The 16,274-nt window shown below is 40.0% G+C and overlaps 2 protein-coding genes across 3 annotated transcripts in view; one reads left to right on the forward strand and one right to left on the reverse strand.

Annotated features, from left to right (window-relative positions):
• Positions 1-13,983, forward strand: part of LOC108063198 (bicaudal D-related protein homolog) — a 28,687-nt gene extending 14,704 nt beyond the window's left edge. For both annotated transcript variants that reach the window (XM_017150212.3, XM_017150213.3), the window contains exons 3-7: positions 9,817-10,113; positions 11,170-11,358; positions 11,807-11,872; positions 12,107-12,287; positions 12,505-13,983. In XM_017150212.3, coding sequence (XP_017005701.1) covers positions 9,817-10,113; positions 11,170-11,358; positions 11,807-11,872; positions 12,107-12,287; positions 12,505-13,184 — 1,413 coding nt within the window. In that variant the 3' untranslated portion in view covers positions 13,185-13,983. The remainder of the gene's footprint in view (positions 1-9,816; positions 10,114-11,169; positions 11,359-11,806; positions 11,873-12,106; positions 12,288-12,504) is intronic.
• Positions 13,984-14,014: 31 nt separating this feature from the next.
• Positions 14,015-16,063, reverse strand: Meics (Meiotic central spindle). The gene is made up of 2 exons (XM_017150125.3): positions 15,465-16,063; positions 14,015-15,405 (listed from the first exon to the last, which is right to left on the reverse strand). Exons 1-2 carry the CDS (start codon positions 15,952-15,954, stop codon positions 14,183-14,185), a joined length of 1,713 nt encoding a protein of 570 aa, XP_017005614.2. The 5' UTR covers positions 15,955-16,063; the 3' UTR covers positions 14,015-14,182.
• Positions 16,064-16,274: the final 211 nt, after the last annotated feature.

A 16,274-nucleotide genomic window follows, 5' to 3' on the forward strand; every position in this document is an offset into this window, starting at 1 on the left:
AGCGCTTACTTTTTTGTGCTATTGTTTGCGTAAATGTTTCACCCACAAGCCTTTTGCCCAGGTGAGTTTTTGTGTCTGCAGGTGTGCGAATGGTGATGGCCTGGTCCCAGGAAACCATTTAGCATTACAGCCTGAGAACTAAGTCGCCTGTCACTTTGTCTTGTTGCACTCCAATTTGGCTTTAACTGGGTAAAAGGTGGCGGCTCTTGCCTGTTATTGTCGCTTTTTCCGCTGCTGCTGTTGCAGTATTACGGGTATCATGTAAGCCCAACAGTTTGAATTATGGACAGATTGCCACATATATTTCTTTAACTGTGAGTGGAGTCTTTCTCTGTGATTTTTTGCCAGTTAGGTTTTAAGGTGTTGAGCGAGTGGAAAAAATTACACTACCTTGCTGTCTTTATAATGGAGATGCATAAACACAACGTTTATATTAGCTGGGAAAACTCCTTAACTGTTACAGGAGAATTATTTATTGTTTAGGTCATTAAGTATTTAACTTAATTTCACATGACAAAAAAATCTCGGCCCCGAAACGAACCCTGGATTGATTTTATAAATTAATCAATATCGACTGGAAGCTCAACCCTCCTGAACAAACTTTGCCTTAGCTACCACAAAAAATGTTTATTTATTTGTATTTATGACGAGCAAAACATAAACAAAGCCAAAGACAGAAAAAGAGCCATAAAACATGTCTTCCCCGTACATAATTGGGCCATAAATTTAAAGATTTTCCTTCAACTACAACCAAGGAATTATATGGAAATAATCTTTTGCCAAATGGGGCCATTGTTCTTGGGCTGAGCTCATCATCAACAGTAGCCGGGGAGTCGTAATCTTAAATCTCCAACTAGTTACCCTCGCTCATCATCAGCTCATATACTGGTAGTTGGGAGCTTGACGATTCTGTTTTGAAGTCTTTTAGTCACTTTGACTGGCCCTGAGATGACCGCTTCGCTGGTCTTGGCTTAATGGTCTGAGTACATTTTTGGTATTTTCTGTGTCATAGTTTTATTTTCGTATGCTTTTCGTATCTGGCTGTTTAACCACTGCAAGATTAATGACATTTTCGGAAACATCTGTCGTACAACTAGGAAGTTAGCATTGGGAGAAATATATCTTTATTTTTAGCCGTTTCATTTTTGGGACTTACGAACTCTCCCATTTATCGAGGTGAGAAAGTGAAATTTAGCTGACGGCTCACAGGTGATAATATTGCCTTACGGATTGGGGAGCGTCTCAAACTGACGAGTGGTTAATTTACATCCGAATCGGAAGTCGCAAAACATACGAAAAGAAATCAGAGAAAGAGGTGTGGAGAAGGACTAATTAAAGTAGTAGGAAGCACACGCCAAGTGATAATTTAATTTAAATCATTGCAGTGATTTGCATCGTTCTAATTTATCAAACTACCAATCAAATTATTTTCAAACTAATGATATTTATTAATTTCAAATAAATCAGTGGTAAGCTTGGTTATTAACCTCAAAAGATTTTTCACTTCGAGAGCCTTACAACTTTTTCGGACCATTGAATAATCATCAATTTTTTTGCTTTATTTTAACAACTGTTTATACAAACTTCTCCTTTGTCTGGCCTGGAGTTCATTTACTCGGGCACTTGTGCCACAATGATAATTGTTTTTATATAGCTAAGTATGTTTTTTATATTTTTTCTGTTAATAATACTTTTTTCGCAATCGTTTTTGGCCAAGCGCGTCATTAGCGAAGGCAGCATAATTAAAAAACTCTTAGCCAGCATGTCGAGGGTGCTCTGCGGGGGTTTTGGGGGTGAGCACAAAAGAATTGTGGTCGAAAAACAAGAGACCTCAAATTGTGTAAACAACCTAGAGGACAGCAACTGAAAAGCACAAGTTGTATTTTATTTTGAAATATTTAATGAGTTGGTGAGGAATTAGAATGGCTGAAGCAATACAAACATTTTTATGGATTTTGCTTATGAGTAATGGGAGAGGTTGAGCTATTAAAATTCAAAAATTAGGCTTTAATTTGTTTTGAAATTAAGGTTTTAACAAGTGTTTGTAATAAGGCAAAGAGAAATAAAATATTTATTAAATATGAAAACCGAAATTAATTTTAACTTTCTGAAAATTATTTGAAATAATAAGGAATACTTTTTTTCGAACGAAAAAAGAGTAGACTTAGGAATGTTTGACTGTATTTTTAATAAGTTTTAAATTATTTTTCGCCTACTTCTTTTAAAGATCTTGACTTTCCCGACTCTGTAATCGTTTTATACGCAACGGTGACTAATTGTTGAGGCCTCCTCTTCAGGTGTCTTTGCCTACATATCCAGCATCTCTTCTACCTTACATTTCATGGCTCTTCTTGGGAGCTTATTTTGTTATTCAGTAAATTTTGTTGACTTTACAAGAGCTTGGTCGAAAGTCAAGAAACCCACGCGCTGTCGCTCCCAGAGAAAGAAATTTGGGCTCCAACGTAACCCGCGTACTTCCCTTTCCCTGCCCCATTTCATCGTCTCAGATGTGTGCGCATGCGCAGTGGGCGTTACTTTTTGTAACGTTAAGTATTTATGGCCTAATAATTTTTGGCCTGCTGCCTTTGTGGCAGCACAATCAGATCTAGAAGTGAGTTAATTTCGGTGCAGTTCGCTAACTGCTTACCTCATTCCGCCTGCAGAACTGTTGTCATTCTGCCGGCTATCTGAACAGCGCTCTTATCGGTGGAAGTGCGATAAGTTTTCCACTTCATTTTGGCCATGTTTTGCGTGTGCCGGTGATAAGATAAAAGCGAAAACCCGAAACAAGTGCAGCGATTTCTTTTCTCCCATGAATCACCCGGTCTCTGGTTGAAAATCTTTATTAAATACTGTGTAAACAAAAACACTCCCCCTTTATGTCTTACGAAGAGCCGCTAATTAATCATAATTACCGTTTCCGACTTTTTTGTCACATTTGAAGACCCGCCGAAAATTGCGACACTTAAAGTTTTGCGTCTGCTCTCCGTCTTGCCAATCAAAACAAGCCCACAAAAATGGCAATCACCTGAGGCCAGCCCCCTCATCCCAAATTCGGTTTAATTAACTGTCTCGCGGGCTCTACGCTCTCGAAATCGTTTTCGTCTTGGCTCGAGATAAAAATAAAAAATTTGCTTGCCCAATTCTTCGACGTTTTCACAATTTCCTTAACAATGGTTCGGGGGATGTCTGGAAATCGGCACACAAAATTGTCAATGCCAAACACTTGAAATTAAAGACGGTGAATACCGATTTTGCTGCAGTTTTCTTTGTAATTCAAGGGCTTTTCTTCGGCATGAAATTGCAAAATTACAAAAAAAGAAAAAATGGAGCAGAAAATAGGTAGCCGGCTTATCGATACTTAAAGTAGTCTTAAAAGGTTGGCCACTGTTAAATTTGCTGCACTTTAAAGCTTGTAATGCAGATAAGCTCTAGAAATCAAAGAGTGAGTCACAATATTTCAACAAATTCGAAGAATACCTAATTGGCCCTTTGTAGTAATTCAATGCAATACATTAGTTTTTTGAAGTACTTCAGTTCGAGCTAAACCATGAAATTGATATCATTTATCGGCACACATTAAGGTAGATTGCGAATTGATACTTAAAAAATATGCGATATTTATTTTCTCGGAATTAATATTTCTTCTTTTCTTTCATCTGGGCAATTGTGTGAAGTAATAATCTGTAAGTAAATCCCCCAATTGTTGTCATCCCTCTGCAACTCACCATGACCAAGTTGGCAAAGGTCTTGCATGGCTTACACTCCCCCACTTCCAAGGGCAGTCGAAATTGCATTGCCTGTCGAGCAAACCGAACCGAACACAATGGCAAAGATCTGCCTTTTGCCTTATTGTGGCATTATTTTTATTATTATACTTATTAGCCGCCGCTTCTTTTTTTGTTTTTGGCGGGGAGAGCTCCGAAAGTCGAATGGGCAGACTAGCAAGAGTCAGTCAAGTGTGGCGGAGGCTCATGGGAGGTGCCCCGCCCACCGCTGACTGCGACATGACCTTAGGCGCATAAACAAACTTTTGGCACAAGCACACAGCTCGGCTCTTTTGGACTTGGTCTATAATTTTATTTTTTTTATGGCTGCAAAGCTTAAATTCAGTTCACTTCGCGACGCTCTCTGTGTGTTTGGGCCATAAAATGGGGCTGGTGGGGTCAATGCTGCACTCTGGTGCATTGTTAATGGGTTCGGAGAATATAGTTTTGGGTGACCATATAACCAGCTGACAGTCTGATTTAATCACTTCTGCACTGGGAGTAAATTGAATGGCTATTTTAAATAACATTATTTCACAATAATAAATAATATTGTTGTGAAATAATTCAAGATAATAGCTGTCATATATTTCAGTAATATACAACCCATTCTTGTCATCAGTTCAATCTTATCTGACATGACATTTCGAATTTTAAATTATCTGGTATTGAACAACTTTAATTTAGTAAATTCTTATCTAGTTATACATGCATGAGTAAATGAGATAATCATTAATAAGGTATTCATTTATAATTTCTTTGTAAAAATCCAACTAAATCCTTTTTTTGAGTTTTGAGTTTCGAAAATGTAACATTTGGCCATTTGCCAAGCCCTGTGGACTGTTGACAATTCAATTGCTGGTTGGTCAACAGTGCTTGGCACCCGAATTGATTTATGGTCGATGTGCAATCCCCCTGCAGTGTGGGCCAATCCTCGCTAATGGCTGCATTTCACACTCCACTCCAAATGGCTGCTCTCGCTTCTTGGCCAACTTGCAACCGAGCTGCAACAATTAGCCGAGTGGAGAGACTTTTTCACAAGACTTCCCCCTTTGTTATCAGCGATCATTAATCGGTTTCCATTTAAATGAGCTGAAATTAGTCAAAATGCTTGCGGCTAAACGTGCAATTTGCATAATTTTTGCGCTACATTTCGTTTTGCATGCCAATAAAAATGCATTATGGCATTTGCAATTATGTGTGAGTGCCGCTAATTAAAATTGTAATTGTGGAAAAGTCTTGTGAAAACGGAAAGTTACAAAGTTTTCCTGGCGGCCGGCCCGCTTTCCACCCGCCGTCTAATTTACTTTTGTGCAGCGAAGTGCAGCTGATTTATCTATGAACTCTGGTTTTATTTTCGACGGCCAGACCATTTACGCACAGCGAAGAAAAATGCCTGGAAAAATGTTGGCTAGGCATGTGGAAAATGCATTTGGAAATGTTCATCTACCAATGTAGCCAGGGCCATTGACTCATCGCCCAAAAGATCCGGACTGAGCTGAGCTCACCGGCCTGAGTCATTGCTATTTGCAATGTTTAGCAATTCAAAAGCTAAGCCAGCCGAGGTTTATTAATGCACAGAGAACGAAATTTTATAAAACTAGTGTTCTATTCATCATTTTACTTTTCCTTGTTGGGATTTCTTAAAATACACAAAAAAAACACGCCGCTGTCAAATCGATATGCGCATGGTAAATTTCTGGTATTGCAATATTGCACACTGTTTTTACCGGAAGAATCTGGCCTGTTGCTTACATTTCGAGCATATCGAATTGAGGTGCCCGCATATATTTATTTATTTTTTTGGTGTAGTTATTAGCCGTTTAATATCAACAAATATTAAGGTTGTGTAAAGAATATTCATTTTATTTTTTTTGTAAGTTGTGATTAACGCTTTAATAGTATCAAAACTTGTTATTCAATATTTTTTTACTCTGTACAACCTCTTGCTTCTGAGGTAATTCCCATTCATTTGACATTCGAAACTGCAGCTTACCTGTTGCATCCGTCCCCAAGAAGTGAGCCTTGTCAACTCATCGCTTTGGCAAAGCGCATTCAAGCGAGTCATCAACGGCCCCGCCCACCTTCCTGCCGCCCCTTGGCACGATTCTAGCCTGGCCAACATGACTTGGCTCGCAATTTAGTTAATTATTTTAAAACAATTATCGAATGCATTTTGTTGCCATGGCGGCACGCCGCTTTCAACACCAAACTCATCAGCGAAGCAGATTGCTTCCACACTTTAGACATTTGAAGGAACGACAGAACAGGTTTCTGCAATCCAAAAATTAATATGCAAAAAATTTATAATGATAAGCAAAAAAAGAACTTTATTTACCTACATTTTAAAGTATGATAGTAATTATAATTACCATTTTTTAGAAACAAAGTTTTGAATTGTACCTATTTATTTAACAGTAAAATTAAAAAAAGGAATAGCATTTAAAAAAATTTATTTAGGATTTTGAAAACTGTTTAAATGACAATCAAATTTTCAATAATTCTTTAGCAATTCGTCAAAATAATCAAACCATCAACCCTCCACACTTCCTTTTATTTACCCAGCTCACTTTAGCTAGCATTAGAGAGGTATTTGCATAAGTGCACCTGAAAGCACTTGGCCCATTGATGAGTCATTTAGCATTTCGCGCACCTGTCGCCGAGTTTGTCTATGCCGCTAAGCGTGTCAATTGCTTCGACATTTCCTGCACAAAATTTCGCTGCACAAATATTTATAATTTTCATACCTCCAAAATGGCAGCGAATGAACAACAATTGCCGCGGAACGTTTAGCGGGAAAGTGGGTCGAGTTACGTCGCATTTGAATAAGACACATAGACCATAGACCACGGGTGGCAGCCAATGATGGCAGCATGTTGCCAGTTCGGATGGGCGGGTTTGTTTACAGCGCTGGCTGCGATATATTGTACATATATCCCATTTCAGGTGATCATGCAATGCAATTAGCCGTGGATGAAAAAGAGATCCGAAATACAAATACGTAATAAAATTAACGCAAAAACAAAACTGGCTTGTCCATCATGAAATTTGAGGCTGATTTTGTTTTGTTGTTGCGTCTTCAGTTTTCCTACAATTAAAGTCTGCCACATGATTTTGCTTTTGAATATGTGAACTCATTTTTTGCGGCGCGGCGGCTGCTGTTGTGGCGGCTGGTTTTTGCACAGAGAGAAAATTCGTCTTAAGTATACATACGTGACTTAACGTTTATAAATTCATTGTGGTTTAAATGCTAAAATAATGTAAATTACAGAAAATTTATCGCAAATAGTTCAAAGGACCTTGTAGCAATTTAATATGGTTAAAATGGATAATTAATATTTTGAAATAAAAACATTAAAATTAATATTCTTTAAAAAATACGAATTTTTTAGTTAGAAAACAAATCTATTAATACCTATTTGTTGAAGAACAAGAATATCTGAAGAATATTCAAGGAACCATAGCTAATCTTTATTTTATAGTTATTAAAGTTTTGAAATAAAAACATTAAATAAATATTCTAAAAAATTCAAGTCATTTCAAAACAGTTTTAAGCGTTAATTTAATTAATTTTTTGAGGCACCATTAGATTTTTATATATTTTCTCAGTGTGTTTGGTGATGGCAACTTCCGCTGTTGCTATTGCTGTTGCTGCTGCTGCCAGTTGTAGTGGTGCTGCTGCCATCATCAACACATTTCATTGAGCGTGAAATAGAAACAGAGAAAGTACAATATGTACAATAATTTTATTTGTGCCTCGTTTTATCTCTGACTGCGCAGTCTCCTCTGACTCTAAAAATCCAACTCTGCCAGTGCAATTGTGTTTTGTTATTAAAGTTTGTTTCCATTGTTGCTAGTTGCTGCAGTTTTCCTTTTGCTTTGGGCTTGTGCAGCGACAACTACTTTGTGGTTTTTTCGGCATCGTTGGCGTCTTTTGCATTTTATGCAAATTGCCCGTAATTTTATTTAAGCTTTTCATTTACAGTTTTGTCGCTCCAATTTATTAGGTTGTTGTTTATTTCTTGCGTTGTTTCTCTTTTAGGTTTTGCAGTTGTTTCGCTGATAGGCCAAAACAATCGCGTTGACTTCTCAGATTTATTGCCAACTCGTGATTTTCCCCAGCTCGATACGTGGTCGCTTTGGTTTTTCCGCCTTCCGAGTTGTTACGGTGAAATAAAGAAGCTGCATTCGTTACAAGGCTTGACGGGTTCTATCGGCGGCTTTATTTTCTTTATTTCTTGCAGGCCTTTTTGCCAGTGCTAGCCAGTGTTTGCCAATTGAAGGTCCAATTATCGATTAAACTTTGCATGCAATTTTCAATGTCTCCGCAAGCCTTGATCCAAAAAGGTCGGGTTATAAAAACACAAATAGCCCCCAGCAAACGCCGCTTACTCATACCTGGCGAGGACTGACACACGCCTGTCAATTATGCAAATTAATTGCTGCCGTTTCTCGCGCCGATAAGTCCAAGTGGCATTCAAAAAGCGGGCTTAGATCACTTGGTTGCCCAACGCTTATCGATCTGAAAAGACCTTTGATCCAATTCACTTTACTAAAAACCTTATTGAAAAAAAAGTTTGAAATGAGTTACGGTTTTTTTTTGTCTTTAATAATTGAATCTATTATAAGAGGCATATCAAGAACAATAAATAGAAATCACATTTTTATATACGTTACTCGTAGAGTAAAAGGGTCCGTATGTCCGCCTATATGTTTGTCCGTATGAACGTTAAGATCTCGGAAGCTAGAATAGCTAAAATGTTGGGACTAACCATGCCGATTCTTAAGATTCATTCGCAGCGCAAGTTTGTTTCACCAGCGTGTCACACGCTTTCTAACGCCCACTCTCACCTTAAACGACTTAAAAAGGTGTCTGGCGCACTCATCTTTAAACATTTCGGAATAGTATAAATGCCATTTAGTTGTGTTATTGATACCTTTTAAAATGCAGAAGAAAGTTTTAAAATCGGACCATTCGTTAAAAAGTTATAAGCAAACAATGGAATTCAAGCAGTGTAAGCAGTCGCTTTACTGCTTGTACATCTCCATCTCCATTGCACTTGCTTTAGCTGTGTAACGGGTATCTGATAATCGAGGTATAGCGTTCTCTTTTGTTTTTTCTTGTAACGTTTTTCGTATTCTTTCAAATAAGAACGCTCTATAAATATTTTAAATGTGCAATACAAACTAAAATAATTATTCAAGTGTTTTTAAATGCATTTGAGACACGTTCTGGAAAAATAAATAAATTGATTTTAATTTAAATAAACTATTAATTACACACGTACAAATGCGTAAAATGCATAGCAATAAAAATGAATTTAAAACTCATTTATTATAAAAAGCTATAGCTACATTATTTAACCTCTTCTTAATGAATTGCTTTGGCAATAAAATAAATTATTGAAATATAAACTTAAAAATTTTTTACTGCCGGGTGAAAATGATGTTGAAGTACTTGCAATGAAGAATGCTTACAATCCTCTTAAAATTCAAATGCTTCCACAATTGGCTGAAAACTCCCAAACGCTCGCTGGCTGATGCGCTTTTAATTTTTCGCCAGCCATTTGTCTGCAAACCGCATCTCAGCAAAGCGGAGAAGTGAAAATTCAATTGCATTTTAATTTTAATAATGGGAATTTGTTTCTTTTGACGGGTGGCTTTTGCAGCCGTTGGTGTCAAAAGTCGTTGGCATTGTTTCGGGGGCTTGGGAGTCTTTTGGCCGCCGGCACAGTGGGGCAAATTGGTGCAAAAGGCAAACTAAGTGAGAGGTGGTACTAGCACTCTTTTGTTATTTTTCTATTTTTGCATCTTTGCCGGCCTGCAGCCAATTGAAAATGCAAATAACTAAACAATTAGTAGTCGAGTGCTGAGAGCTGAGTTAACCTTGCGGTTTTGCCTGGCGTCGAGTACTGTGACTGTGTACGTGCCCATTGTTGGCTTTACTTTCATTGTCTTGACTGCCATATAATTGACGGCACGTCATAGAACCCACAATACGCCAAATGCACACACAATTAACTTTCCTTTTTTGTTTGCCCCTTTGCAGAAACTCGAGCAGGAGAAGCATGTGCTGCGCCAAAAGCTGGCGATCGCCGAGGACGAGAGCGATCAGCGCGTCCTCGAACTGCAGTCCGATCTCACCGAGCTGAAGGATAAGCTGCAGACCCAGGACACGGCCATCAGGCAGGCGGAGAAGGAGAAGACCATCCTGATCGACGAGCTGCAGCACCAGAACACACGCCTCACCGAACAGATCCAGGAGGCCCACGCCACCGAGCTGAAGCTCAGCGCACAGATCCAGGAGCTGAAGGACCAGTATCACTACAGGAACAGCAGCCTGCAGGTAGGTTTTGAAATAAATAAATAACACAACCAAGATTAAGTATAAAACTTAAAATTTTTCCTTATTCTTTATACAAACCATACACACACAAATCGATATGGCCATGTAAATTTCAAGTCATGCCAACCCCATATCGTTTTTATAAAACATGTATACATGAAATACTCTTTTCGACCAGTTTAAATTTACCTGGCCGCATATCAAACTAAAATTGTTCTTAAATAATGTAGAATCGATCTACTTTCATATATGAATATAGATATATCTATTTTTTTGGGTGTATCTTTTTGGTGAAAGTATAAAAATATTTTATCTTAACCAGGGACCGTAATCATTATAAGTGAAAAATTAAAAATCTGCATTTAATGATTATTTTTTAAGCGAAAAAAAATATCGTTCAGAAATAATGATTGTTATGAGAGCGATTTTATTTCGCTTAAAAATATCACTCAAAATGCGATTGCAGCCGTTCTGTACGGAATTGTCCAAAGTTTTAAAGTTGTGCTTGTATGTAGAACCGCGGAGCACACATCGAGTTAAAAAAGAAGGTGATTTCTTTGTATAAACTTTTTGAAACGCGGTTTTTAGTTTAAAAGAGGTATGCATAAATACAAAAAGTTGTATCAACCCTAGGACTTTATGTCATTTATATATTAGTAAAACGACTTAACAAGATGTTATGAACTATTCCACTTAGATTCAACCCGACATGTGGGCTGGGTGTTAGTGTGTTGGTCCACCGAGCTGTAAGCACGAGTTCGATTCCCACAGAAAGTCTTCTTTTATACAAAAAGTTTTTTTTGTTTTTTTTTAAGCGGTTTACACAACGAACAATTTTTTTCATCTTAACTGAATATGTGCTCCGTGGTTCTACCTACAAGAGCACATTTAAATCTTTGTGAAATTCCGCGTAGAAGCGAAATATATCGCTCATAAAATAATCATTATTTTTTCGCTTACAAAATAATCATGAAATGGAGATTTTTATTTTTTACTCAAAAAAAAAATTCAATATTTTCGGTCCCTGATTTTAACCCTAAACCGATCCCTCTGCAGGAACATGTCAACAGCCTGGAGTCCATCAAAACGGAGCTCAACCTCACAACGGGCAAACGTCAGGAGCTCGAGCGCCGCCTACAACATGCCCAGGAGGAGAAGGAGAGCCTCACCTCATCGCTGGAGGAGTCCTCCGACAGAATTCACATGCTGGAGCGCCATGCTCGCGAGCAGGAAACAAAATTAGAGGTAAGTCAGCTACAGTTAGAGGTTTAATAAGAAAAGGTGGCGGAGGAGGAAAATCAGAATTTGGCTTTATCACGTCGCGTCAACGGAATCGTGATTTACCCACCAACTGAAGATTATTTATGGGCCAGCGGAGCCAACTGCGCAGTTTCTTGAGTGCCCATTCCAGGTTTATCTCCCCGGCAACAACTTTCTTTTTTCTCTGTCATGAGCAAAGATTAAACTCCATTCTATAAATATTTCCTAACATGGATTCATTAACGAAGGCTCAAAGCCAGGTATCTAATCAATTTTATACGAAAAAAACATATTGACATGATTAAATATATTTGGAAATTAAAACAATAGATGTAGCTAAAGGGTAAAAAACTTTATTATACATTTTTCTACTATAATTTATCTTTGCATTATATCCAACGTTTTAAAATTGAATACTTTTGTCCTTTTACAGACCACCTTACAAGCACTGGAACGCTCCCAGCGCGAAAACAATGTACTCAGTGAACGTTTGGGTGCCGTAAGTTGTCCATTCCTTCAACTCAATAATTCCTCATTTACTAACCAAACATTATGCCCTCCTCAGGGATGTATGTATAACTAACCTCATCTAAATTCGTATTCAGCTTAGAAGGATATTTTTAAAATTAACATTATCAACAAGCCTTTGTCCTTTACATCAATCGATACTCGCCGTGAATCTTAGTCCAACTTTGATTTATAATCCCAATCCGTTTCAAATCCTCACCCGTAGGACACAAACTCGAGCACGCCGGGCAGGAAAAGTCTGCAGTTCGAAATGGAATGCGACGAGGACGATGGCAGCTATACGGAAACGGGGAAGCCCAATCATATGTGGGTGGAGGCCCGATCCGTATATATACAACTTAAGTCCCTCGTGGATTCGCTGAAAGTGAGCCACGATGACGATTCAGGTGGGTACTTAAAACTATATGGATGTATTCAGAACATGTATCTTTAACATCATAAATTTAATATATATTTTTGTGGCTATCTCTGTATTAAAACATGTTTTTTTCTTGAGCTAAACACTTTAATATAGTTTTCCAATTTGCTTACAAAATCGGAGTAAAAATCCTTTACCAAAATACAATAGATGTCTTATTATTTAAATCGAAATCCTCTTTGCAGGTCTCAACTCGGACATTTCGCTGGAGCTGGAGTCGATGGACAACACCATTTCAAGCTCGGAGCGCCACGAGGACGGTCACCTGGCCATTGAGTTCCGCCAAGGGATGCTTTCGTCCATGTCCGACGAACTGACGCGGCTGTTGCTCAACCTGGACGCCGGCAACTTCAAAAAGATGCTTGACCAGACGCGCAACCTGGTCCTGGAGCAGGAGGACGAGATCAAGCGCAGTCACCAGCTTATCCAGCAGCTGGAGGCCAAGGTCACGGTGACGGACGTAGAGCTGCAGAATGTCAAGGAGGAACGCGATCAGGCGCGGGGTGATCTGGAGGACAACACGGATCGAGATGAGCTGTTGTCCAAGGCACAGACGGAGCGCGATGCGGCGAATGATCGCCGCACCAAGGCCGAGGTGGAGCTGGCCAAGACGCGGGTGGAGCTCATGCAGGCCAATAGCCAGCTCCTGGAGTCCATTCAGCAGAAGGTGGAGCTGTCCCAGCAGCTGGAACAGTGGCAGATGGACATGCACGAGCTGATCGACGAGCAGATGCGCTCCAAGCTGATCAACAACCGGCGGGCGATGGCCGCCGAGTCATCCGCCCCATCGCCGCCCAGCAGCGCCGCCGCCAATCTGGCCAAGCGGGTGACCAGCTACAAGCTCTGGAGCTTATTTCAGCGGTAATTGGACGAACCTCACTACCCGCTGGAAGGTCTACGCCACCCTCCTGTTCTTAATGTAGGACGGATCTATATATTTTTAATATTTATATTTGTACACAACAAACAACACACACAAATCGGAGCGCCTAGGCATTATAGGTATTGTACTTTATTGTTATTTGTATACTGGCAGCATCGCCCTTCGTCTGTTCGTAGTGAAATCTATCTAATTACGCTTTATTAATTTTAAACACTTACCGCATATTCGATATGATTATTGTACCTATTGTAATTACTGTAATGTAACCGTACTCGTACCTATGTTTAAACACAAATCGTCTAAGCAAACGCTTTGCCCCTCTTTCTCTCTATTTAGTTTGTCCAGAATTGTTCTTAAACCCTCTTATGGACCCCACAAGTAACACCGAATAGCTGAAGAAATTTTTACGTTTTCATCGGGACCGTTGGCATTACTTGTTGGGTCCGTTTAGGTCTAAACTGTTAACTGATAATCAAAAAACAAAAAACATATCGCGCCTTTATGTTGGAGGCTTAAAAAGCCTCCACTCCTCGGGAGAAACTCTTGCGATTCATCAAAATCAAAGTGAAATTGAAATCAAAATCTGTACGTAAGCAAGTATAATATGTAAGCAAGGCATTTATGTTATAGCATATAGAAATATTCATCATGCTGGCAATCGGAAGGGCGCAGGAAATGTTGAAACTGTGCGACAGACAAAACTTGCCTTAATGAACGGACAATGAAATTTTAGATTGTTTAAATAACATAACTTACCAATAAACTTACGAATATACCACAACCTTATTGTTTATCATATTTTTTAAAATTAATTTTCTCTTTAAACAACTTCTTAGGTATATTTGTAATAAAAACTTATTAAAATTTATAGTAAGTTTCCTAATGGTCTTATGTTTTGATTGCAATTTGTTTCTTATAGATTCGAAACTTTGAACAAGGGGTAGTATGATACAATTGCACATGAAATGGAAAAATAACTTTTATTCCTTCGTTTTGTGCGTTTTAAGGTGTCTGTCTAAGCTCTTCAGGGAGAAAAATCCTTCGCTACAATGCGGGCAAGGGTGGGGCCGAATCTTATGACTACTAATATGCTTGTCCAATGTTTTCTTTATGGCAAAGCTGACGTCGCAGTGTGGGCATTGGTGCAGTGTTTTCGGTCCTTCTGGCTTTCTGTGCGCCTTGTCGTGGCCCCGTAAACTCTGCTGTGAGTCAAAGGCTTTGGGGCATTTGGTGCATTTGAAGGGCCGATCGTTGTTCTCCACATGCCAGAGGATATGTTTGGCAAGAGACTGATTCGCGCAGAAACCCTTGCCGCACTGGTCGCATTTGTAGGGCTTTTCTCCGGTGTGGATGCGCAGGTGACTCTTCAGATGATGGTTGTGCGAGAATGCTTGGCCGCACTCGGCGCATTTAAATGGCTTTATGCCCGAGTGCGTGCGCTGATGCTTCATCATGTTGGATTTCTCGAAGAAGCGCTTGTCGCAGTCGGGGCACTTGAACTGGCGGTCCCCGTTGTGGACCCGCAAGTGCGTGATTAAATGCTGGTTCTGGACAAATCCCTTGCCGCACAGGTCGCACTTAAAGGGACGCTCCTCCTTATGCAGCCGACTGTGCAGTTTAAGGCCCGAGTTCTTCGTGAAGGTCTGTGAACAATCAGGACACTTATATGGTCTTTCGCCTGAGTGCCGCTTTATGTGGGCCCTCAGGTTGCCCCTAGTGTAAAAGGTTTTGTCGCATTCCGGACACTTATGGGCCTTCTGCTCGTCGTGGGTGAGCATGTGCGACTTGAGAGTTGGACCGTGCGTATACGCTTTCGGGCAGAGGGGGCATTGAAATGGACGCTCTCCGGTGTGCTTGCGCCTGTGGGTTGTCAGCTGGGCGTTCGTCCGGAATCCTCTGCCACAGAAGTCGCACAGGTGCGGCTTTTGTGGATCATCCTGCGCCCGGTGCCTGGCAATGTGCTTCGCCAACGACTTCTCTGTCGGATAGGTCACCCCACACTCGGTGCACAGCAGCGATTGATTCTCGTCGCCATCCGTTTTTGGCTCTCCTTTGCCTGTCATCCAGGGCTCGTCTTCGTCCTCTGACCATTCATCAGACTCACTCTCAGATTCATCATCATTATTATAGTCCTCTGCGAAAGCATCTTCGAATGTCTCATCGTTGGAAATTTCTTCTTCTGTTTTTATATCTCCCAAAGTTACTGAAATATTAATAATAATATTTTAGCTGGTTTTCAGTGCTCAGTTCCGGTGGACCTACTTTCAAATACTTCATGCAACGGTTGGGTTTCCTGTTCTGTAGTTAGCAATCCATCTGCCAGCTCGGAATCATTACCCGTTTTCAGATCAAGCCGATCCACCTCCTTTCCAGAAACATTAGTGTCCAGCGGATCCTCGCAGCCGACCATTTCGAAAGTTTTCAGTGGATTCTTGTCACCTCTTCTGCCCCGAGTTTTACCATGATTTGTGGCGGATTTGTCCAGCGAGAGGAGGTGCGTAAAGTACTGGAAACTCTGCTCGCACTTGTTCTTGAAGTAAAAGGCATTTTGGGCGGCCACCAGGCAGGTTGGACAGATCTTCTGCGGCATTGCATCCCGGTTGACGCGGCAGTTCTCGGGGAGAAAGGAGTTCAGCATTTCCCAAATAGGCGGATCGGAAATGTCCGTTGAGAAGAGGTCCACCAGAATTGCCGAGTGTTCGGCGCACGCTCGGCAGTTCTTTCCCGCGATGGCGTCCGACGATTTTTCCATTTTTTATGATGATTTTCCAACCGCAAAAGGCCGGAATTTCAAAAATTTCAAGAAATGTTGGGCACTTTTATGCCAAATAGTCAATGTGAACGTATTTGAGCAGGGTTGTCAGCCAATTGCGATGATTGGCGATAGTTTCAGTCGCTGCATGTCGCATCCCTAATAACGTCGTGAGGGAAAGTGTGACTGCGAACAGATCTGCGCTGTTCAAAAGAGTGATCAGTGATCACTGATCAGATTTAAAAGTTCAAAAATAGTTTCAGGCATTTAAATATAAATACAAGAGTTCATTATAGAAACATAAATGCAATCAACGAGTC

Source organism: Drosophila takahashii, chromosome 3L (assembly GCF_030179915.1).
Source record: "Drosophila takahashii strain IR98-3 E-12201 chromosome 3L, DtakHiC1v2, whole genome shotgun sequence".
NCBI classification, from domain to species: Eukaryota; Metazoa; Arthropoda; class Insecta; order Diptera; family Drosophilidae; genus Drosophila; species Drosophila takahashii.

Excerpts from the sequence above, each read along its gene's own strand:
- Meics (XM_017150125.3), bottom strand. The coding sequence starts at position 15,954 with ATGGAAAAATCGTCGGACGCCATCGCGGGAAAGAACTGCCGAGCGTGC. Across the intron at positions 15,406-15,464 it reads GTTGCATGAAGTATTTGAAA|TAACTTTGGGAGATATAAAA; the intron begins GTAGGTCCACCG and ends TTAATATTTCAG.